General features: G+C 38.1%; 1 protein-coding gene across 4 annotated transcripts in view; it reads right to left on the bottom strand.

The window, feature by feature from the left end:
• LOC137237972 (ABC transporter G family member 23) overlaps positions 1-23,962 on the bottom strand; it is a 193,707-nt gene that overhangs the window by 64,265 nt on the left and 105,480 nt on the right. For all 4 annotated transcript variants that reach the window (XM_067762441.1, XM_067762437.1, XM_067762440.1 and 1 more), the window contains exon 2: positions 512-916. In XM_067762441.1, coding sequence (XP_067618542.1) covers positions 512-615 — 104 coding nt within the window. In that variant the 5' untranslated portion in view covers positions 616-916. The remainder of the gene's footprint in view (positions 1-511; positions 917-23,962) is intronic.

Genomic DNA, 23,962 nt, shown 5'->3' with positions numbered 1-23,962 from the left:
CGCGGCAAATTTGATGAACTAGGCAAAAAAGCTGCGTTGGAAAGTGTCGCGCAGTGCTGCTGCCGCTAGGTGTGAATTGCCTCATAAGAATCATGCAAATAATTTTCCACCACCTTTTTTCAATCTGGGCAAAAGAGTGTGGAACTCTCCTTCCTCATATCTTGAGGATGAGATGTCGTGCACCCATAGCCGCGACCTTTTTCTTTTCCTTTCCTCTTCTTCGCACAAAAATGAAATAATTTAAATTTTTGAAATAATTACAGCTCCAAAAACTGTGTCGTCCATTTTGCAAACAAAAATAAACACAAACTTTTGCCGCAATGTGTCGCTCGATTGCCGCTTAATGTGAATTGCCAAAATATGTCGTACTGTGAGGCGCCGCTGCCGCTACGTGTCACGCGCGTACCTTAATAATTCGTTAATATAGTGAATTTGACCAAACATTTTTAAAATGTGGGCAAAGCTTACATTTCGAACGCCATTTAATGGAATGTATTATATATATACTCACATAGAACCACGCATCACATTCATATTTAGAAAATTCAGAATAATTCTCGGACTCGATTTGCTGCCATAATATTTATATCCATTTCGTACTTCTACGGCAGCCATATTGTTTACTGTTGATTGTCACAAAATATGGACAATGTATTGTTTTTTATAAATTATTTTCTACTTATAATGACGAATTGCCGGAGTGAAACGTGCCTGGGATCAGTTTAATGTATTTTATCTTTTTTCGATTTCTTGTAAACAAAAAAAAAAAACGTTGCGTATTGACTGCGGTAGATATGATGTCACATACATACGTAGAAATGTACGTAAGCCGCAGGAAACGTTGATGTTTATGTGGTGCTCACGCTGGCTTTAGAATATGTATTGGACGGCATAAATTATTCAAACCATGTACAAACTGAAAATAAAAATAAAAATAAAAATAAAATAAAACTTTAAATAAAATGACACATGTGTTGCCGCGAGCTTAGAAAAAATGTATCAGTTTCCAAGCAAAATATGTATCGAAATATATAAATCGCATCAATTGCAAATTATTCAAATAATGTTTTCTTTAAAAATTAACAATATCCGTTATTTCAAGGGGTCCGTACTAATTTAGCAAAATCTATTTATATATCTTCGCCATCTTGTCAGAAGCTTGAATGAACGGTTTTTCCATTTAGAGTTATTGGGTTCACTGGCTTAACCATTGAAAGTTCTATAATGGGCCTTTTTTTCTATCGCTTCCAAAGCGAATTCAGTACAAGGTGGTGTAATGTCAGTTAATAGAACTCAATGCTACTTTTTTTTTTACTTAATATTCGTCTGCACGGCGAATTGGGTTGAATTGACTTTGCCATCATCTTTTATACATTCGCCTCGATCGCTTATACATTTTTTCCAGGGCGAATCCATACCAGGTGGTGGGAAAGCAAATTCAACCAATTGCAAAAGAATGTCAAATCAAAGGAAAATTTTCATTGATATCGATTAACTGACATATTGTTGTACAAGGCTTTGTATCAAGGCGAATCTATACTAGGTGGTGGCAAAGCGAATTCAACCAATTCGCCGTACGGAAGAATGTCAAGTCAAAAGAAAATTTTCATTGATTTCGATTAACTGACGTGTTGTAGTACAAGGCTTTGTATGGAAAATTATCAAGAAGAAGCAAACAGCTGATGGGATAACACCACCTGTAATGAATTCGCCTTGGCTTTGTATGGAAAATTATCAAGAAGAAGCAATCAGCAGTTGGGATAACACCACCTCTACTGAATTCGCCTTGGGTGGTGACAAAGCGAACTCAACCAATTCGCCGTGCAGAAGAATGTCAGGTCAAGAGAAAATTTTAATTGATTTCGATTAACTGACTTATTAAAGAACAAGGCGCTGTTTGGAAAATAATCAAGAAGAAGTAATCAGCTTTTGGGATAACAACACCTGGTACTGAATTCGCTTTAATTTTTTCTGATCGCTTAGAAAAAATTTTTACTGAAAAGCAACAACAACTTAAGCAAACTAGTTCTGCTCGATTAGTTTGTTTTTGTTTTCCAATTGAAATTTTAAAGTGATAGAGAAAAGGCCCAAATATGTCAATATCTCGAGTAGGTACCAAGCTCAAAAATCCCACTTTTTTCCTTTATATTGTAACGAATATTAGCAGCACTAAGTGATACTATCATCTCTAACCCGATGCTAAGCAGTGACTTGTATGCACATTAATAATTCAATCATTATATCTACACATATATACGTACACGCAGTGGAGAAGCAACGCACAACCACATGTATAAATCTGAGATACTCCTGAAAGTATGCAATGGTTGTGCAAGTGTCGCTCATACATACAAGCGCATGGGGTTTGAGAGAAGCTATAAAATCATGCATCTGTAGTTACAGCTGAGTAATTTTATAGCTGATAACTAACTAATAAGTTCTGGAAATAGAAGAGCCTAGAAATGTGCAATGAGGAAATCAGACAGTATAAGAGGCAGCAACAGTAGAGGCACGACAATCAGTTTGATTTAAGACGCTATCTGTGGAGCTATAGTAGTATTATTCTGAAGTACTTTAATAAAGGCCATTTTGCATTATTGAATAGTGGAGTTATTTATTCAACAGTTTAGTGATTCGATGGTTGCAAATAAGAGGAATTGTAGTAAATTCATTACAATTGGTGTCAGAAGAGGAACTGCTGAATAAATTTTGAAGATTTCGAGTGCAACAAGGACATGGCAAAGTGGAGTGAATTGAAGATATTGAAGGAGGAGTTGGAGAGCCGTGGACTGAATACAACCGGCAATAAACTCGAACTTCAGGCAAGACTACGAGAGGCAATGGAAGCAGAAGGAATAACGTGGAAGAGTATGTCTTTCATGTTGATGCAACGAGACAACAACAAAAATTGAGGAGAAAAACGAAACACTGCAGACAATGGCGAACACAGACTTGAACACAATATTAGCTGCAATATCTGCACAAACAAAAATGTCGAATAAAACCAAGTATAGCATCCCAACTGAATCACAGGAGACACGTATAACATCAAAGATGGAAACACAACTGAAAGAACAAGAGACACGCATAACAGTACAACTAGAAGCACAATAGGCGCGTATATCTTCAAAATCGAAGAGCGCATGGACGAAAAAATAATGCAGTTTGAAGAAAAATTCGAGGCAGAGGTGGATGCTTGGAGAGGTCGTATACAGGAATTGCAACTAAATCGCCCGGCTGCTTCAGCGAGTAATACGAAGGTAAAAACTCCATCTTTTGACGGTTCTGTTCCTTTCCATGTCTTCAAGCTACAGTTTGAGAAGACCCCAGCAGTGAGTAACTGGAATGTGGAAGATAAAGTTGCTGCACTGTTCGTGGCATTGAAAGGGCCTGCAGCGGAAATCTTACAGACGATTTGCAGAAACGGTATCACATGGTCTGATTCAGGAAACAGCGTCGGTTCTGTGTAACCCAGTTTTCAAAGCACGCCGTGTGGAAATAGGAATGCCAGAGTGGATAGACGAAATTTTAGAAGCTTTAAAAGGAACGCAACAGAAGAATAATGGTGCAACCAAATGTTTCAAGTGCGGTAACCCATGTCACATTGCTCGTGATTGCAGCACCGGTCCTGGTAGTTCCAACTTGGGTGGCCGTAAACGGAAAGCAAGAGCGAGTCAGATGTAAATATCGAAAACTTGCCCCAGCTATTGAATGTCCTGTGATATCTGTGTCGCAAATTGGAAGGAAATCAAGCAGTCTTACCATCAGAGGGAATGTCGATGGCAAAGAACGTGTACTGACTGTAGATACGGGCGCATCTCACTCCTTAATCCGATCTGATTTGGTCAATAGGAGTGTAAAGCCATTACCTGGAGCAAGATTGCGTACGGTCACTGGCGATTATGACCGAGTCCAGGGAGAAGTGATCTGTGAAGTCTTAATTGGGAATGTCATGGTTCTACACAAATTCGTTATGGCGGAGATCGTTGATGAAGTCATATTGGGAGTGGACTTCTTAGTTGACCATGACATCAGGATCGATATGCCGAGAAAGATTATGCGCTATGAGAAACAGAATGTGCCACTTAACTTCAGTTTGGAAAAAGGTTTCAGCAGTAATCGAGTGCTGGTGAAAGAGGATCGACAAAAACCACAAAAGTCAAAGGCAGCAGATCGGGCAAGGTACCTGCGAGAAAAACACTGGCATTGACAAAACCTAATGGACGCACTAAAACGACTGAAGGAATTTTCCAGAAAGAATGCAAGGGTGGTTTCAAGCCAGCGCGCACTACTGTTGTGAAACGTCAAGACGATACTGATGATGCAAAGTCAATCCGTCAAGATCAAGCTCTGCCGACTAGTTCTTCATTGGCCAAACAACAGAGTGCGAGGGAACGCCCCAGGGTAATGAGTAGTAGGATGAAACACAGGTACGACAAGAACTATAATTCGGAAGATTTCTTGGAGGGAGATTTGGTACTGCTATACCACCCTCACCGGCGGAGAGGTGTTCCATCCAAAATTCGGTGCAGTTAGGAAAGCCCGAGCAAAGTTGTGAAGAAGATCAGTGATACCATCTACCGCATACAAACCATTGGGAAACCACGAAATAGCAGGGTGGTTCATTTGGAGATGCTAGCAGCGTTTAGATCGAGGGATTTGTCTGATCGGGATAATCAGACTTAGGTGAAGGACAGTGTAACGAATATTAGCAGCACTAAGGGATACTATCATCTCTAAGCCAATGCTAAGCAGTGACTTGTAGAAAATACTAGAAATATGCAATGAGAACATCGGACAGTATAAAAGGCAGCAACAGTAGAGGTACGACAATCAGTTTGATTTAAGACGCTATCTGGCGAGCAATATTAGTATTATTCTGAAGTACTTTAATAAAGGCCATTTTGCATTATTGAATAGTGGAGTTATTTATTCAACAGTTTAGTGATTCCAACGTGAGTAGAAGGTTGCAAATAAGAGGAATTGCAGTAAATTCGTTACAATATTATTTCGTTTAATAAGTTTCCTCCAATTTCCATACAAAATTGGAGACTTGCAATCCATTTTTGAGTAACTTCCAGGAGAGCTTTGCTAGGTAGTCCAGGGATCGTGAAAATTGTAAAACAATGTCTGAATTTGGAAATTTTGCTATCGAGTTTAAAGGAACTTCCCGATGACTCAGAGATCTGAGACTTCGAACGAATATTTTGGCTCTTTATGTTGTAATATTTAGGATAAAAGAGTTTTCTAGATGGTATCGAGATATTTAAAAAGCCCATTTACAACATTTGGAATCTTACGACCGCTTTCTGAGCAAATTTCCGTAGAGCTTTGGGATAGTGAAACTTCAAAAAATCGTTCGAACTTGGAAATTTTTCATTTGAGTTTTAAGGAACTTTGCGATAACCTTAAGACTTGAAACTAGAACATACTTCAAAATTTTCGTTAAGTGGACGGGGATCGTGAAAACTAAAAGTATGAACATTAGAGCGGGTCAAATTTATTGTTGAAAAAGCACATCCAGTTTCTGAATCTATGGGTCATACTGAGTAATATTGCCCATCGGACCATAGGTCTGAAATGAATTTCGAGCCTCCCTAATCAAGTGAGACAATATTACTCAGTATAACCCATAGATTCAGAAACTGGATGTGTACCTAAAGTTTTTTTTCCCTATACAATTTGACGGCCCTAATGAACATGTATCAGAAACCCATGGCAATGCAACATGGGGGAAAAAGGTTTCGCTAGGGGGTCGACGGATCGTGAAAATTCAAAAAAACTTCTGAACATGGAATTTTTTCTGTCGAGTTTTAAGGAACTTCCCAATAAACCGAAGGCCTGAAACTTTGAAAGAAACATCGGTCTTTATAAACTGGTCATATTTAGGATAAAAGAGTTTTCTAGATGGGACAGTGATCGAGATATTTAGAGGAATTAAAAAAGTCCATTTAGAATTATGTAATCTTGCGATCAGATTAAAAAAAAACATTTTTTTCAAAAAACTGTTATCGCCAACGTTTTTAGGGGACATTTTTGGGTCGGACAGGGTATAAATGAAAATTTTAAAATCAAATGAAAATTTGTTGAGTATGTCATGAAAAAAACTTCAAAAATCAAAGTCGAAAAAAGTCAAAAAAATGAAATTTAGTAGGCTCGAAAATTATTTTTTTGGGTATGCTTAGTGGAACTTTTTTTCCTGAGCCCAAATCCTATCGAAAAATCGATGGCGCAATATCGGTTAATAAATAGACCCAGTCTAATGTACATATGTACATTATCTGTAAATATTTATTCGGAATTTTAATTTGAGCTCAGGGACAGTGTTGCCAGAACATTTTCAAAAAAAGACTAGACCAAAATAAAAATCTAAAAAAGGCTAAAGAAAAATTTTTAAGCCTTAGAAAAAAGCTAAATAAATAAAAGACATAACGGAATAAAAAATTTTAATTAATTATTACTCCAATTTCATAAAAAAGAATAGTGAGCAGATGCTATCTGTGTTTTAATTTAAAAGGGATACATAATAAATAAACCTCCACTATATAGACTATAGACTATAGTTTTTGTAATATGTTTGAGGTAAATGGTTTTTTATTTGCAAAATAAGAACGCCGATAGAACTATTTTCAATAACGAAATCTACTTTTTGTTCTTTTAAAGAACCCATACTGGCTGAGAACCTCTTTTTCAAGTTTTTGGTATGTGTTTTACACCGACTCCAGACTAGAGATATACGCCGCCGATTTTGGTCGTTTTTCGCACGCCGCCGCCGAATGTCAAAAATATTGGCGCGGCGGTGGCGCCGTCCGGCGCGGTACTATATTTTCTACTCTTTTAGGTTAAGTTTATAATCGAGCGTAATCGCATCGCGCGATGCGACGAGAAACGCTCCATCGCTTATTACATTTTCGCTAGCGTTATCGCTGGTGATTGTGTGTTTATAGTAGATCGAAATCGCAAGCGATGGAATGCTCAACATTATAACTCAACATCTTTTTATTCACGTTGTGGCAGTGTAGAGAAAGCAACATGCGTACATTAACTCGCAATATTTTATTATTACAAAATAGCATCTTTTACGAAAAAAATATTTAGAAAGTATACATAAGACAAAAAATATCAAGAGCATCCAACCGCCAAGGAAAGAAAATATTGTGGTGAATTCTATAATTTGCATGTACGCCTTTTTACATGTACGCTATTTTAAGTATATTGCGATTGTGGTATTCTGCATGACGCAAATTCCACAAGCACTGCTTGTCACGTATCTTTTCTATAAAAACACTCATATTGTTTCGCTATTTCGCTCAACTGAATCAAAATATTTTGGTTGCAAATTTTCGTCGCTTGTAATCACTCAATTCACTTTACGCTAAATCGCTTTGTCATAAACATCTCCATATGCACTAATATAATTTATCGCTAACAGCGATTCTCGTCGCATCGCGCTATGCGATTACGCTCGATCATAAACTTAGCCTTAATACTGTTTAGGCCATTTATTGTTGTTGTCGAAAATTGGTCGGATATTGTCAAAAATTGGTCGGATTTGGTCGGATATGGTCGAAAGTGGTATCAATGGATGCGCATCACTCCCAGTTATAAGAAACTAATTGCTAAATTTAACTCTTTCTTAACACGGACTTTGCATCACACAATTCACCAAGTTGTTAAAACAAAACACTAAAAGAAAAGTTATATAATAAATTTATATGCCCATATTGCATTTTTTTTTTCAAAAAATGAATGAACAATGAATTCAAATATAACGACCCAAGGCGAACATGTTTTCAAATTGTCCTCAAGTTGTTAAAAAAAAAACCAAGTAACCCAAAAAAGGTGAATATTTTTAAACAAAATTATATATTGTGATTGGCTGAAAGAATTTGCGAAATCAGTGATGCAAAATCCTTTAGTAGGTTCCAGGGGCATAAACACTCCTTTGAAATGTTTCTTACCTCAAACTTATGTTGAGGATATATATACGTATGGGAAGGGTTTGAAAAATACTTGGGCTTACATTCAAACGTCTTTTGTTTATATGCGAAACTATACAATAGCGTCTGAATGTTAATTTTGATTTTCACACTTCATCCTTCAACACCCAAGTCTCTCGGTTTGACATTTCCTACAGTTGGCGGCCCTATCCAAAACTAGTCCCTTGGAGTGAAACACATTGATTATAGCCCATAAACCAAGTTTAAATATTTCCTACATGTTACGGCTAATTTTACAAATGTGAATACGTGGGCACATATATTCACCAGGTGAGGCTTTGTCCTTCGCAAGAACACTCAAAGTGGTGAAGCCAAAGCTTTCACAAGGCAGTCGAACTAATGACCGTGTGTGCTACTACCCTAACGTAGTGGACGGTCGAACTAGTCTGAAAACTGAAGCTACGCGGTCATCCATAATGAGCTCTTATATCATAACGCCGGAAAACAGAAGTTTACATCTTTCAACTTAAAATCGGTCGACTTTTCATCCTAAAATATCGTTTTGATTTAACGAAGACTATTGAAATCAATGTTTGAACACAAATGTCTGCAAACTTTAGTCTACATTTTAAAAATTTTATCCAGGGTGCTTGTAAAATTTTAATTATGTAGATGCGCCGAGGATTATAAGATTTTCACAATGAGTTACGCATTGACATCCACTTAGACTGCTTATGATTTCGAAGGCGGCATCCTTGGCCGAATAGTCACTCCCTAACGTGTCAGGGTGTTTCTCTGGTGAATTTCGGCAGCATAGCGCGACAAAAGCATCCGTTAGAAATTCTTCGGAGCTACACCTAGAGCTTATAGGAAAGTGACGTCGACGAAGGTATGAGTTCGAAGTCGCAGTCCTATATCTTCTGTGATGGCATATGGTATGAGGGTCAGGAGGCGTGGGAGCGACTGATGGTTGGGATTGCTATTGTTCGCACATGATTTAAAGAAATTGTGTTCGCGACGATTGTTAGGAGTTAACCCCAGGTGAAACCACGCTTTGCACGAGCTATACAGACAAAAGTGTGACTATTTTATGTATCTCTATTTCTTTTCAGCAAACGCAGCAGTACCAATTCCAAAGGGTTAGGTTCGAAGCCTCTCTGAAGTAAGTGAACGAGGCACGATCCCTCCGCAAGGAGCTACTCCTGAAAATTTTTAACCGATCTGTGAGATTTTGAGGCAAAAACCCCGGATCTTTCCGAAATGGCCAAAACGTGATTTCCTTAAATACATACAAACAAAACCTGGTAAAAGTCTAGTTGAGGGGTCGACTGCTGATACGCTACCAAAAATATCGAGAGAGGTGTCAAACGACGCATCTTGACATCAGTGTTAATAACCCGAAGGCGGAAAATAAAAATTTTAACTCTTTCAAAAGATATTAACGAAAAACCGAAAAATGACCATTGGGTCCCTCCGAAACCGGAGGTGGGATCCATAGTATTTTTGCGCAGAACACGTTCGGCCGCGCTTATAAAAAATTACCCTGGGTGGGTTCAACACCGGTTTGGAGAGCAAAACTATATCCGCGCAAAACACTTCTGTTCACAATTTTTTTTTGTGGGAAACAACATTACAACAACCACATGAAAATCGCCAACATCAACTTCAAATATCTCCGAACAGAGATACAATTTTTCTTTTCCGCTTTCGGATTATTATTGTCGAGGTCAATACGCGTCTTTTGACATCTCCCTCGATATTTTTGGTAGCGCATTAGCAGTCGACCCCTCAACTAGACTTTTACTCAAAACCTTTCCTTAATATTATTTTTTTAACTTTCCAATTTGCTGGCTAGAGGTCTATGTTTTTCTTGCAAAAACTAGTAAAACGCAACCTTTTCGTTCTACCAATATATTTCGAATTACCGTCGGTAATCGTCTTCAGGACAAAATTTATTTACACGTTTGTAATGCTTAATACCAACTATAATACTAACTACCCAGCTAGTATTAGATATACTCCACGTTAAGCAGTACAAACGTTTAAATAAATTTTGTCCTGAAGACGATTACCGACGGTAATTCGAAATATATTGGCAGAACGAAAAACTTTCGTTTTATTAGTTTTTGCAAGAAAAACATAGACCTCGAGCCAGCAAATTAAAAAGTTAAGAAGAAAAGGTCGATAAATCAGTATTTTTTTTTATTATTTTTTTAAATAGAAAAGTCAAGCTTTTTAAAGTCAGAATACCGGCGTATGCCGGCGCGCCGCCCACGACGCAGCCGCCGAAAAGTGATCGGCGTAAACCTCTACTCCAGACGATATCTGACAAATGAATTTTTGGAGGGAATATTTTCATGACACTTTCTGGACTGGGCGAACCACTGGCGATAAGTGACCCCTGGTTAAATAAAGTTTATAAATAGGTTATGATATTGGGTGGGTTATATATAAGCCTTATATAAAAGGTCTTAATATAGCAAGTAGTTCTTTTCATAAGGCCTTATGTCAGTACGTAATCCTTGTTTTTGTTGGTCCATAAGCCTTATAATAAAGTTGGTATATTCTACCATATGGCTTATATTAACTTCTTACGTAACGAAAAAAAGCTAAAATGGCAACACTGCTCAGAGATTACTCTGTTAACTGTAGATTGCCGGGAGTGACTATTGCCACACTAAAATAAGTATGTAAACATATTAAATACAAGGTAAATATGCTTAGAACTACATATGTTCGTACATTAGAAAATAAATTGCGCTTCAGCTAAGTGCTTTTACATATACCTTTCATTTGTTGGATAAATAATATACCTACATAAGCAAATGCAATCCAAATCGCTTTTATAGAAATTATGATCATTTTTACTACACCTATTAGCTTTGAATTAAATTTTTAAAGGTGCACGCGATTTGTACGCACGAAATTTTAAGACTAACGCTGTGCTACGTTAAATTTCATACAAATATTTGAAAAAGAATCTCCTCACTGTTTTTAGTTCACTCTGAACACAGACCCAGCTAAAATCGATTATATCTCTAATAGTCTAAGAGCCCGTGACTGCCAGATTTTCGTAATTTTATAAAAGTTGAATTTCGCCAGTGCATACTTCCAACTGAAGCAGGATCGTTGGTCTATTATAAAACTTGAATCATAGTGGCTTTAACAGATATTGTGCAAAAATTTTGCAGAAATATAGACCTTTCTTTCGTCATTTTATAAAGCCTGATTTTCATATATGGTCTTCGTCACGATATAAGAAGCCACTAGCCTCATTGCCAAACACTTTCCATAGTGGCTTTGTCCAGCCAGACACTTTTTATAATGCAAAACTGTACTTTTTCATAAAGCGAAATACTTTTTCATAAGCTGAAAGTTTTTTACGGCAAACAAAATTTCAACAGTTTTTTTTAAAGATTTTGTATTCGAATTTAGTATAAAATTGCTTCGATGTTCTTTGAAGTTTAGAAGGATTAAAATTGTCTGGCTAACCAAAGCCACTATGGAAAGTATCTGGCAATGAGGCTAGTGGTTCCTTATATCGTGACGAAGACCATATATGAAAATCAGGCTTTATAAAATGACGAAAGAAAGGTATATTTTTCTGCAAATTTTTTGCACGATATCTGTTAAAGCCACTTTGACTCAAGTTTTATAATAGACAAACGATCCTGCTTCAGTTGGAAGTATGCACCGGCGAAATTTCAACTTTTATAAAATTACGAAAATCTGGCAGTCACGGGCTATTTCTCTAATATACTAGTCGTTTACAAAAATGTTTGTTAAGGTCTCGGGGCAGCTTGACTGCAGGTCGTATGGCCATAGCAGTATAGCGGTAGCTAATATAGGGCGAATGGTCCCGAGCCTGAGCTTCGAAATAGATCTTGGAGCCACAATAGAGCCGAGGGTTGGCGCAACAGTGCGAAAATGGCAGATCATACTATACAAATGTATACCGATGGTTCCAAATTAACGGAAGCGGTCGGATCAGCTGTTAAATGCGTCGGTCCAGAAATAAGCAGATTAAACAGGCTGCCAGATCACTGCAGTATCTTTCATGCGGAAATTGTAGCAGCAGAAATGCTGGAGGAAAGTAGTTTAAGCTCCAGTCGCGTCAATATATGTACATACATGTACTGGTTTGCAAAGAAGCATTGGTGAAACTACGCTTAGGGTGGATACTAACTTAAGTCTGCCTTCTGCCGTCACATGCTTAAATGTAAGTTAGGCACTATCAGTAACAGCAGATGTATGAAGTATGACCTGCAGAAAGAAATGGTTGAGCACGTTCTGTTTTCGTGTCCTGCGCTCAAGAGGTGAAGGCTGCAGCTGCTTAGGCGGCAAAGTTGCCAGATCTCGAGGCAGCAATTAAGCTGGGTCCTAGAAAGCTTTGGGTATTTGCTAAGAAGACGGATTCATTCTATAACATAAGTGTTGGTACCTAATTGGGGTTTTCCGTTTTGGTAACACTATGGACACATTCAGTCTATGTATGTGAGATCTTTATTGACCGGCCAATTCAAACTAACCTAACCACCGCCGAGTGCAAATTTTCTCATTTCTTTCTAATTTCAATAATAAAACAAAATATTATTTTTTATATTATTACAATTTCATTTTAAGCTAAGAGCTTTGTTTCCTTTTTTCGTTATTTCACCGTGAGAACGGACCTTTCATATCGTGACATGAGGATCATTAGGTTTAACATTTTGTCTTGATGAAAATTAAAGCTTTAAAGGTTTTGTTGGTACTGAATCAGAATTGCCATAACGGGTCGTGGTTCGGCCGTAACCTCAATATACAGAAAAAAAATAATCACTGGCGATAAAGCGTGGTTTAGGTTACGGCCGAACTGGGAACCGCTAGGCCAATTCTTATAGCGGGTTTTGAGATTCAGGGCAACAAAATTCATTGCAAGAACCACCAACTTTCCTTTGTAGAGCTGTGTAATTTATCGCTTAAAATTTGCTCTTTGACCTCTTGTAATACCATTTATTATCTTAAGAAAAGATAATGTTTGCAACTGAAATGAAAAAGAAGGAAGAGAAGGCGAGCCTACATGGTTACTTATTCATTTTCTTAAATAAAATAAATAAACAAATATATTAGTATAGAAATGATAACAGCCTAAGCCTAAAATCACGTTATCGGAACGGTTGTACGAAACGCTTCAAATCTCGATTTGCAAAAATCATTTAAAATCAATAGTCCAAATATGCACAGTAGGGTGGGTCGATTTGTAAGGATGAAAGTTAACCGCTATAGCGCCATCGATTTTTTGATAGGATTTGGGCTCAGGAAAAAAGTTCCACTACGCATACCCAAAAAAATAATTTTCGAGCCTGCGAAATTTAATTTTATTTTACTTTTTTTCGACTTTGATTTTTAAGATTTTTTCATGACCTACTAACAAAATTTTCATATGGATACCCTGTCCGACCCAAAAATGTCCGCTAAAAACGTTGTCGATAACAGTTTTTTGAAAAAAAAAACAACAGTCTTTTGAATATAAAAAAATATTTTTTTTTTTTTCAAAAAACTGTTATCGACAATGTTTTTAGCGGAAATTTATGGGTCGGACAGGGTATACATGAAAATTTTACAATCAAATGAAAATTTTTTTTAGTAGGTCATGAAAAAAACATTAAAAATCAAAGTCGAAAAAAAGTAAAAAAAAAAATTCGCAGGCTCGAAAATAATTTTTTTGGGTATGCGTAGTGGAATTTTTTTTTCCTGAGCCCAAATCCTAACGCAAAATCGATGGCGCGATATCGGTTAATAAGTCGACCCAGTCTTATGCACAGTCATACATTTTTAAAATCTAAAATCTTTTACTGTCTTTAGTAGGTGTAAAATGCTATCAAAAAATAATTTTGTGAATCATCCTATCGCGTCTTAGACAATTATGATTTGTGACCGCAGATACATATATCACCTTTAGCTTATGGATCAATCTATTAAAAAAACCCAGCCGAGTGTTTTACATTGTACACTGAAAGAAAAAGCTTGTAAAATCAACCGAATTACTGGTAAATTCAACCGATATTTCTGTAAATTCTTATTCATCACAAATAGCTGTTTAATCAACTTGTTGTTGTTGTTGTAGCAGTGCTTCGCCCCATCCAATAGGTTCGACCGTTCACAAATTGTCATCAATATCCTCTAACGGGAGTTCAAGGAAACTTGCTGTTTCAACAGGGTGGACCATAAGGAGAGGGGTGCTAGAGGCGTTGGTTCCACTATACAGTTGAAGAGATGGCGGGTGTCATGTGTGGACACGTTACAAGCAGGACATATGGTTTTTATGTCGGGGTTGATTCTGGATAGGTAAAAGTTTAACCTGTTACAGTATCCAGATCGAAGTTGAGCTAGAGTGACTCGCGTTTCCCTAGGGAGTGTGTGTTCCTCTTCTGCAAGTTTAGGGTATTGTTCTTTGAGAACCGGATTCACCGGGCAATTCCTGGCATAGAGGTCCGACGCCTGTTTTTGGATTTCGCTGAGGACCTGCTTGTGTTTTTTGGCTTCATACGGCTGTGTTCTCAGGTGCCGTATTTCCTCATAATGCTTACGGAGATGACTTCTTAAGCCTCTGGCCGGTGTTGGCTCATCAATCAGATGTCTGTTGGGATGCCAGGTTTCTGGGTATTCAACAGGAACTGTTTGGTTAGTATGTCATTTCTCTCCCTAATGGGGAGTATTCTCGCCTCATTATGTAGATGGTGCTCTGGGGACATAAGAAGACAACCCGTGGCGGTTTTGAGGGCAGTATTTTGCCAGGCCTGTATTTTCTTTCAGTGAGCAGTTTTTAGGCTTGCCAACCATATCGGGGACGCGTAGCATGCAATCGGCTGGCCAATTGCTTTGTAAGTGGTAATGAGCGTTTCTTTATCTTCTCCCCAAGTACTGCCAGCAAGAGATTTGAGGATTTTATTACGGCTCTGGATTTTCAGTACAATTGCGGCTGCATGCTCACCAAAATGTAGATCCTGATCAAACGTCACACCCAAGATTTTGGGGTGTAAGACAATCGGTAGCGTAGTGCGATTGACGTGGATGGTCAAAATGGTCCACATTTGGGACGTCCATGTTGTAAATAAGGTCGCCGATGAGTTAGTCGGTGATAATGTCAGGTTTCGCGAGGTGAAGAAACTGGAGAGATCAGGGAGGTAGCGGTTTATTTTTTTGCAAAGCTCATCGCACAAATTGTTGATTTGATTTTGTCAAATCAAAAATAAAAAAGTTCATCAAATGTGGAGTACATAGCTCTGTTAAAATAAGAAAGACCCTGCTCAAAAATTTGTTTTCTTCACAAAAACAAATTGGTTGAATTAACCATATTCTGAATGTCTGCTAATTCAAGAACGATTAACATGATTAGTTGATTTTACTAGCATCATTTCTTTTTTTGATCACCTTCATTTGAAGATGTGCATTGGAAACTCAGTCGGGATCTTCGGATTTCGGGATTTGTGATGCTAGAATTGGACGGCCCTGTACATATGTACATATGTGAATAGCTCAGCTGATGCTATGTGCAGTTATTGCACCATTTGCGCCAAATAAACTCGTCTCGCCTTACTATATTTTTCGGCATTATGTGGTATATACCCACATAGCATTGCACAAAACACTTGATAGCGGCAGCCGGCAAGGTAAGATAGTGCAACAGCGCTGATATTTCATTATGTTTCTTTACAAACCAGTTGACAACCTTGGATGGGTTATTTATTTCTTTTATTTTTATGTATTTCCCGACCGTTTACTAGTTTGAATGCAGCCAATTTATGAATATGCATGTGTAAATTTTGTTTGTATGCGTAAGCACATTGTCCATAGAAGCGCAACAAAAAACTTATTTGAATTTTTATGCACCGTTGTTTTTATTTTTGTTTTAGTTGTGTTTTTTTATACCCAGCTGTACTTGTACACAGGGTATTATAACTTTGATTGGATAGCGGTTGGTTGTACAGGTATAAAGGAATCGAGATAGATTTAGACTTCCATATGTGAAAAGGTGGCTTATGACTAAAAAAAAAAAAAAAACAGCTGTTAACAGGTGTTTCTCGCAATTTCTTTTTGAGTCATAAGCCACCTTTTCATAGACCGGGTTACATATATCAAAATCATCAGTATCGAAAAAAAATTTGATTGAGTCATGTCCGTCTGTCCGTCCGTCCGTCTGCCCGTTAACACGATAACTTGAGTAAATTTTGAGGTATCTTCATGAAATTTTGGTATGTAGAATCCTGGGCACTCATCTCAGATCGCTATTTAAAATGGACGTTATCGGACTATAACCACGCCCACTTTTTCGATATCGAAAATTTCGAAGAAGCGAAAAATGTGATAATTCATTACCAAAGACGGATAAAGCGATGAAAGTTTGTAGGTGGGTTGACTTTATGAGGCAGAATACAAAATTAGTAAAATTTTGGATAATGAGCGTGACACCGCCCAATTTTAAAAGAAGGTATTTGGCAGTCGTTGAAGATAGCATAATGAAATTTGGCAGGAACGTTACTACTATTACCATATATGTGCTAAGAAAAAATTTGCAAAATCGGACACGCCCACTTTTTAAAGACAAAATTTTTAAAAGTCAAATTTTAACAAAAAAATTAATATACTTATAAGTAAATTATGTCAAGATTCAACTCCAGTAATGATATGGTGCAATAAAATACAAAAATAAAATTAATATACTTATAAGTAAATTATGTCAAGATTCAACTCCAGTAATGATATGGTGCAATAAAATACAAAAATAACAGAAAATTTCAAAATGGGCGTGGTCCCGCCATAAAAAAAAAAATAAATGTAAGGCGCGATAACCTCCGAAGAGGTCTAAGGCCGAGCTTCTCTTCCAATTTGCGTCGTGCTCCTCTTGATTTTCCCTACATATTGGCCGGATGAGACCTACATGATTTTATGCCGACTCCGAACGGCATCTGCAAGGCAGATGAGTTTTCACTGAGAGCTTTTCATGGCAGAAATACACCCGGAGCGCTTGCCAAACACTGCTGAGAGGCGACCCCGCTTAGAAAAAATTTTTTTCTAATTGAAAACCTTATTTCTAAAAATGTTCATGTTGCTTTGCCCGGGGTTGAACCCAGGGCATCCGGTGTGGTAGGCGGAGCACGCTACCATCACACCACGGTGGCCCCGCCATAAGTCGAACAAAAATTTACCAATCCTTGTGGAATTTGGTAGGGGTATAGATTCTATGACGATAACTGTTTCCTGTGAAAATGGGAGAAATCGGTTGAAGCCACGCCCAGTTTTTATGCACAGTCCACCGTCTGTCCTTCCGCTCGGCAGTTAACACGATAACTTGAGCAAAAATCGAAATATCTTTACTAAACTCAGCTCACGTACTAACCTGAACTGACTTTATCTTGGTGTAAAAATTGGCCGAAATCTCACTATGAACACGCCCACTTTTTGGATATCGAAAATTACGAAAAATAAAAAAAATGCCATAATTCTATACCAAGTACGAAAAAAGGGATGAAACATGGTGATTGGATTGGTTTATTGACGCAAAATAAAACTTTAGAAAAAACTTTGTAAAAGGGGTGTGACACCTACCATATCAAGTCGAAGAAAATGAAAAAGTTCTGCAGGGCGAAATCAAAAGCCCTTGGAATCTTGTTCGTGGTATGACATATATAAATAAATTAGCGGTACCCGACAGATGATGTTCTGGGTCACCCTGGTCCACAGTTTGGTCGATATCTCAAAAACGCCTTCACATATACAACTAAGGCCCATTCCCTTTTAAAACTCTCATTAATTTAATTTGATACCCATATCGTACAAACACATTCTAGAGTCACCCCTGGTCCACCTTTATGGCAATATCTCGAAAAGGTGTCCACCTATAGAACTAAGGCCCACTCCCTTTTACATAATTATTAACGCCTTTCATTTGATACCCATATCGTACAAACACATTCCAGGGTTACCCTAGGTTCATTTTCCTACATGGTAATTTTCCCTTAATTTGTCTCCAAAGCTCTCAGCTGAGTATGTAATGTTCGGTTACACCCGAACTTAGCTTCCTTACTTGTTTTAACATAATTTTGTAATATCTGCATTTTATTGAGCACTGCTCAATATCGCGCCTCTTACGTCTTTCTTCTGTGGTAGACTACCACTTTGTTTTTTGTGTACAAACTTGTTTATTTTTGTAAATTGACCTCGTAACTCTCTTTTACGTTTAATTGTGGCTTAAACGACTCTTTGCCTTCTACTTGAATTTTTCTTTTGTTAGTTTGTATTTGTTTGCTTATTACGTTAACATAGCTGTCGTTGTCGAGCTCGTGGCTTTGTAAAATAATCCATTCAAATGGTTACATTATACATACATATGTGCATATTTCAATGGAAACTAAAAAAACAAATTTTTTTCTAATCGATTTTGGTTGTTTCGTAACAAGTCACACTAGATAGCCATGCTTTGTGATAACTATGCCATGGAGGCATCTACTTCATTCTGCTTGCAAATACGGGTGCCTACAGGAACACTTATTTTCTGTCGGCTTGTCTCCTTTCATTCTCATAACATGATCTCACCAGCTAAGCCTTTGAGCTTTCGTTAACTGCACTATGCTTATGTATGCGTAAAGTTCGTGTAACTCATCATTAAATCTCCTCCTCCGTCGTCATCAAGAAAAGCACCGTCAATTTTCCGAAGAACTTCTCTATTGAATACTCTATCTATTGCCACCATAATTTAGAGCTATATACATTAGGGTAGATCGATTCGTATGGACAAAAATTAACTCAGGAAAAAAAGTTCCACTATGCATACCCAAAAAAATAATTTTCTAGCCTGCGAATTTTTTTTCTTTAGTTTTTTTCGACTTTGATTTTTAAGGTTTTTTTTATCACCTATTATCAAATGGAAATTTTTTAGTAGGTCAGGAAAAAACCTTAAAAATCAAAGTCGAAAAGAAAAAACAAAATTAAATTTCGCAGGCTCGAAAATTATTTTTTTGGGTAAGCGTAGTGGAACTTTTTTTCCTGAGCCCAAATCCTATCGATAGCGCGATATCGGTTAATAAATCAACCCAGTCTAATATATGTATGTACATTACGGCGGGTCAAATTGTATGGGGACAAATGGGAGAAAAAAACTTCAGGTTCACATCCAGTTTCTGAATCTATGGGCCATACTGAGTAATATTGTCCATAGGTCTGAAGTGAATTTCGAGCCTCCCTAATTTTGTTAGAAAATTTTATATCCCAATCGTATTGTTCAACGGATTTCGGCTGGGATACAAATTGGTACACAGTTGAATATTGTTTTGTGCAAAATGCTTTAATGTTAATGAGGCAAAAACAATAAATAAATGATTAAAATAATAATGACTGCGACTTTCAATTCAAATAGCTATACATAGGTCTATGTGTAATGTATATGTTATAATCAATAAAATTCAATGAATACACCCATCAATTTGTCAATCGTTTGTTTATGCAATGCACTTTTATGAGATAACACAGTGACACAGTCTTTAATTTGTTTTGAGACATTTTTAAACATGCTTACAATCAAGGGCGCTGCCAAGGGGAGAGGTGGTGGGGGTAGTGTTTGGGGATCAAACCCCCTACGAAAAAATATCTGCCACATTTATTTGCAAAACCTCTTTGGCTAAGCAAAATGATGTTCAGCAACACCATAAGCTCAGACAGAATTGGAACGGACCTCTGCTTGCCGTTCGAAGAATCGAAAGATTTACGGACCTCTACGCGTTGGCGTTGGCGAGCAAGGAAGAAGAGTTAATGATGAGTTCAGGAAATGAAAACACAGCTGCTACGCTGGCTAGACCAAGTTATGTGATGGGAAAATGATGCTCCGGAATAAAGCCCCCACTACGCTGAAGGACCAGCTGGGAAACGATTTAAGTTCTCTTATCGTGAGTCCAATATTATAATGTTCTCACTACATACAGCTAGCTCTAAGTGCTATAGTATTGTGACGAATATTATCATCACTAAGCGATACTAGTATCACTAAGCCGATACTAAGCAGTCACTCGTATGTACGTAAACAAATCAATCATCATGTACACACATACATACAAGGCAGCAGAGAGATACTTATAAACGCATGTTATCATCAGCCGAAGTAGTACTCTCATATACACCCGCATATGGATACAAACTACTAATATACATGTATATGCTGGTAACCAATCATGAAGTTCACGAAATTACTAGACCTTAGGAGAAATGGGTGAACAAGGAAACCGAGAGTATAAAAGCAGAGCAAGCTGAGTAGTAAGCAAGCAGTTTTGATTTAACGCCGCTATTGGTTGCGAAGTATAACTGTGAAGTACTACTCTTGAATTGATCTAAATAAAGACCAGTTTGCAATACTAAATAGTGGAGTGATTTATTCAAGAGTTTAGCGATTCGAACGTTAGCAGAAGGTTTTAAATAAGCGGAATTTCCCTAAATTCGTTACAGTATAATATACAATAAATGATTAGAAGAGAACGGGACTGTTACGCCCGGTTTTTAAGTAGTTGGTAAATATAAATTTAAACTACAAATAAACCACAGAACAGTTTTTCAGTCACAGTCTAAGGCCCTTTTTGGAAAGGATTTTTTGTACATAAATACAAAGCGCGTATAGCAACAACACTACAGCGTACCACTTAAAGTTTTTTAACAAAAACGAGCAGAAAATATATTTGTTCTAATCTTTTTAAAAATTTAGATTTATTGGCGCATATTCGCAATCCAATAAAAATTGTTTTTAAATTTTCAAAAAGCTCGACTTCATTTAGAACCATAAACTGTATGCGCCATTGTGTTGGGTGATTTGAATGAAAGGAGAAAGATGAAGAAATTTTATAATCACCACCTATTGGCACTTAACCGCCAAACAAGTCAGGTCAGCTATCCCTGTTTCCACATAACTGACACCAATTGCCTACACCAAGGGAGATCAAGCGTTTTTGGCGGAGCTCTTCCCTTCGTATGTTTCCAAAAACGGATGCCAATAGGAATACTTTCTGTGACTGAGCTTCGTCATGCATTCCCATAACATGACCTAACGGTTGGCATCACGCGGAGAACCATAAATTGTGTGCAGGAGTTTTTTCTCAAAGGGCCATACCATCGACTTCCAATATGGTATATGGTTTTAAACTATACATCGGGGGAGCTACAATGAGAAATATAGAGTCATTGACAAGAGTTATTCGTTTGATTTTCAAGCTAATATTGCAGAGAAGGCAGAACTCGGTTAATCTATAATCAATATAACAAAAAAAAAAAAAAGAACGTATACTCTCCCACTCCGATGGAAGGCCATGTGGTACTCCTGGATGGTACCAGTTAGCCCCAATTAACGAAACGAGAAGTAAACTGGTGAGCTTAATTAAATGCGTAAAAATTGGATAATAAAGATGGAGTCGAAAAAAATTGATTGATTCTCCAAAAACGAATCGAATCCAGCTCTACAAGGCAGATGCGTTTTCACTGAGAAGCTTTTCATAGCAGAAATACTTTCGGAGTGTTTGCCAAATCACTGCCGAGGGGCGACCCGCTAAGAAAAACCTTATTTTCTAATTGTAAAAACTTGCTTCTAATTTTTGATGTTGCTTTGACCGAAGCACATCACGGCGCTCGCCGTTAAACAAATATGGTAAGTAAACTAATAACGAACTAATTAACACGTTTGAAAACGTTCTAAGCAGAAAACCTTTGGCGTCATTTCCAGATTAGAAAAATAGACTTATGAAAATTGTTGTTGTGTGAAACCCCCACGAAACAATTTCCTGGGCCCGCCCCTGTTTTCAGCATATACCACAAACCTTGAAAAAATATGCGGTTATACATACATTCGCTTAACAACATTTCTGCTCAAAACCTTTGAGAGGCTGATAGATGTGTACGTAAAGTACAACGTCGATGAAAAGCTGCTCTCCACAACACAGCATGCGTACACCAAAGGCAAGTCGGTAGACACCGCATTGCATAGGGTGGTAATAAGCATAGAGATATCCCTGGAATATAAGGAGTATGCTCTAGGAGTCTTCTTGGACATTGCCGGGGCTTTCAATAATGTTTCTAAATGGACGCTTATGGCTGGTCTTAATGTTAAATTGCAGGAAGATTACATCACAATGAGGATTGTACGAGGCCACGAAATCAGTGGACAGGGGAACGCCGCAGGGAGGGGTGCTATCACCTCTGCTGTGGACGCTGGTCAGCAACCAACTGCTCAGACGATTCGATGAGGGACCCGTAAAACTTACGGCTTACGCGGATGACGTTGCAATTGTCATAAGGGGAAACTGCCTTCCAACGATTAGCTCTTTGATGGATCGGGCGCTTCGGGATATTCATACCTGGGCATCAAATTTCGGGTTGAAAGTCAACGCGGATAAGACGCATATGGTCTTGTTTACAAAGAGGTATAAGGTCCCTAAGTTAAGAGGGGGACCCTATAGGAGAAACCTTGCACAAAATATCTAGGAATCATCCTAGACAGTAAGCTGTCGTGGAAGCTCAACGTGGAGGAGAGGGTGAAGAAGGCTCCAACGGCACTTTATGCATGTAAAAGAATGCTGGGGTGTACGAAAGGCTTATCGCCCTCTCTTTTTCATTGGGTTTTTACAGCGATTGTAAGCCCTATTCTATACTATGGAGTTTTTGTTTCGTGGAAAGCTACACAAAAAACAACATAGCTCAAAAAATTAGAAGGGGTATGCAGACTATCAATGCTTAGCATTACGGGAGCCCTGAAAACATACCCCGACAGCTACACTGTATGCTATTCTGCACATTCCACCTGTAGACCTGGTAGCAAATAACATAGCGTTAGTAATATAGCGTCGTCAATCACAAGACGAACATACTACCTGATTCCCTATCTGAGCTTCGAGGGCGATCTTAAGGCCACAATAGAGGTGGACGTTTGGCGCAAGGGTGCTCAAATGGCGGACGAGGCAATACATGTGAACACAGATGGTTCCAAAGTAGTGGAAGGAGTAGGGCCTGCGGTATACTATGCTGATCCGGAAATAAACAGAGCCTACAGGCTGCCGGATTACTGTAGTATTTTCCAAGCGGAAATAGTAGCCGTAACCAAAGCAATAGAAACCCTGGAAGAAAATAGCCCAAGCTACAATCGGGGAAACTTTTATATTGACAGTCAAGCAGCAATTAAGGCAATAATCTCGCATAGAACAGCATCTAAATGCTTGTTAGAGTGTAAGCAGTCTCTGGAGAGAATCGGGACAGGGAGAAGCATACATCTATATTGGGTCCCAGGACATATGGGAATAGATGGGAATGAAAAAACGGATGAACTAGCTAAAAAGAGCGCATCCCTTGAAGCTTGCACCGTAGACGTCCCAATTAGACTGGGCGAAATTACGCGAAGGCGAGAGGTGCACATGATCGAGCAAAAAGGAAAGGCGTGGGTTCAAGCGCGGGGCTGTAAAGTGTAGAAGATTATGTGTAGGTCTAACAAAATTAGGCTAACAAAGTTGCTTCTATCATTAAAAAGAGAGGACTGTAGGCTCATGACGGGTATTCTTACTGGCGTCACATGCCTTTAAATTAGGCTTGGTCAGTGATAGCAGATGTAGGAAGTGCGGGCTGGAGGAGGAAAGGATCGAGCACGTTCTGCGCTCGTGCTCTGCGCTTGCCAGGCTACGACTCCAGCTATTAGGAGTGATAGAGCTGTCAGATCTAGAAGCAGCAAGTGGCTTAAGTACTAGGAAGCTTCTAGTATTTGCTAAGAGGACGGAGTTATTTTATAACATAGGTCCTGGTTTTTGATAAGGGTTTTCAGTTTGGTCGTTAAAACAAACTTCTGGTAACAGTCTATGTGAGGTCCTCATGGACCGGCCAGTTCAACCTAACCTAACCTAGATTAATTTGGAAGTAGTACAATTATACTTCACTTCATAACTGATAGCGTGTTTAAATCAAACTGATTACTGATTTCTCAGCTTTCGTTGCTTTTATACTATCTGTTGCCTCGTCCACCCATTAAG

This window comes from Eurosta solidaginis, chromosome 1, assembly GCF_040869045.1.
Source record: "Eurosta solidaginis isolate ZX-2024a chromosome 1, ASM4086904v1, whole genome shotgun sequence".
Taxonomy (NCBI): Eukaryota; Metazoa; Arthropoda; class Insecta; order Diptera; family Tephritidae; genus Eurosta; species Eurosta solidaginis.
This window is presented reverse-complemented; position numbering and strand designations above follow the sequence as displayed.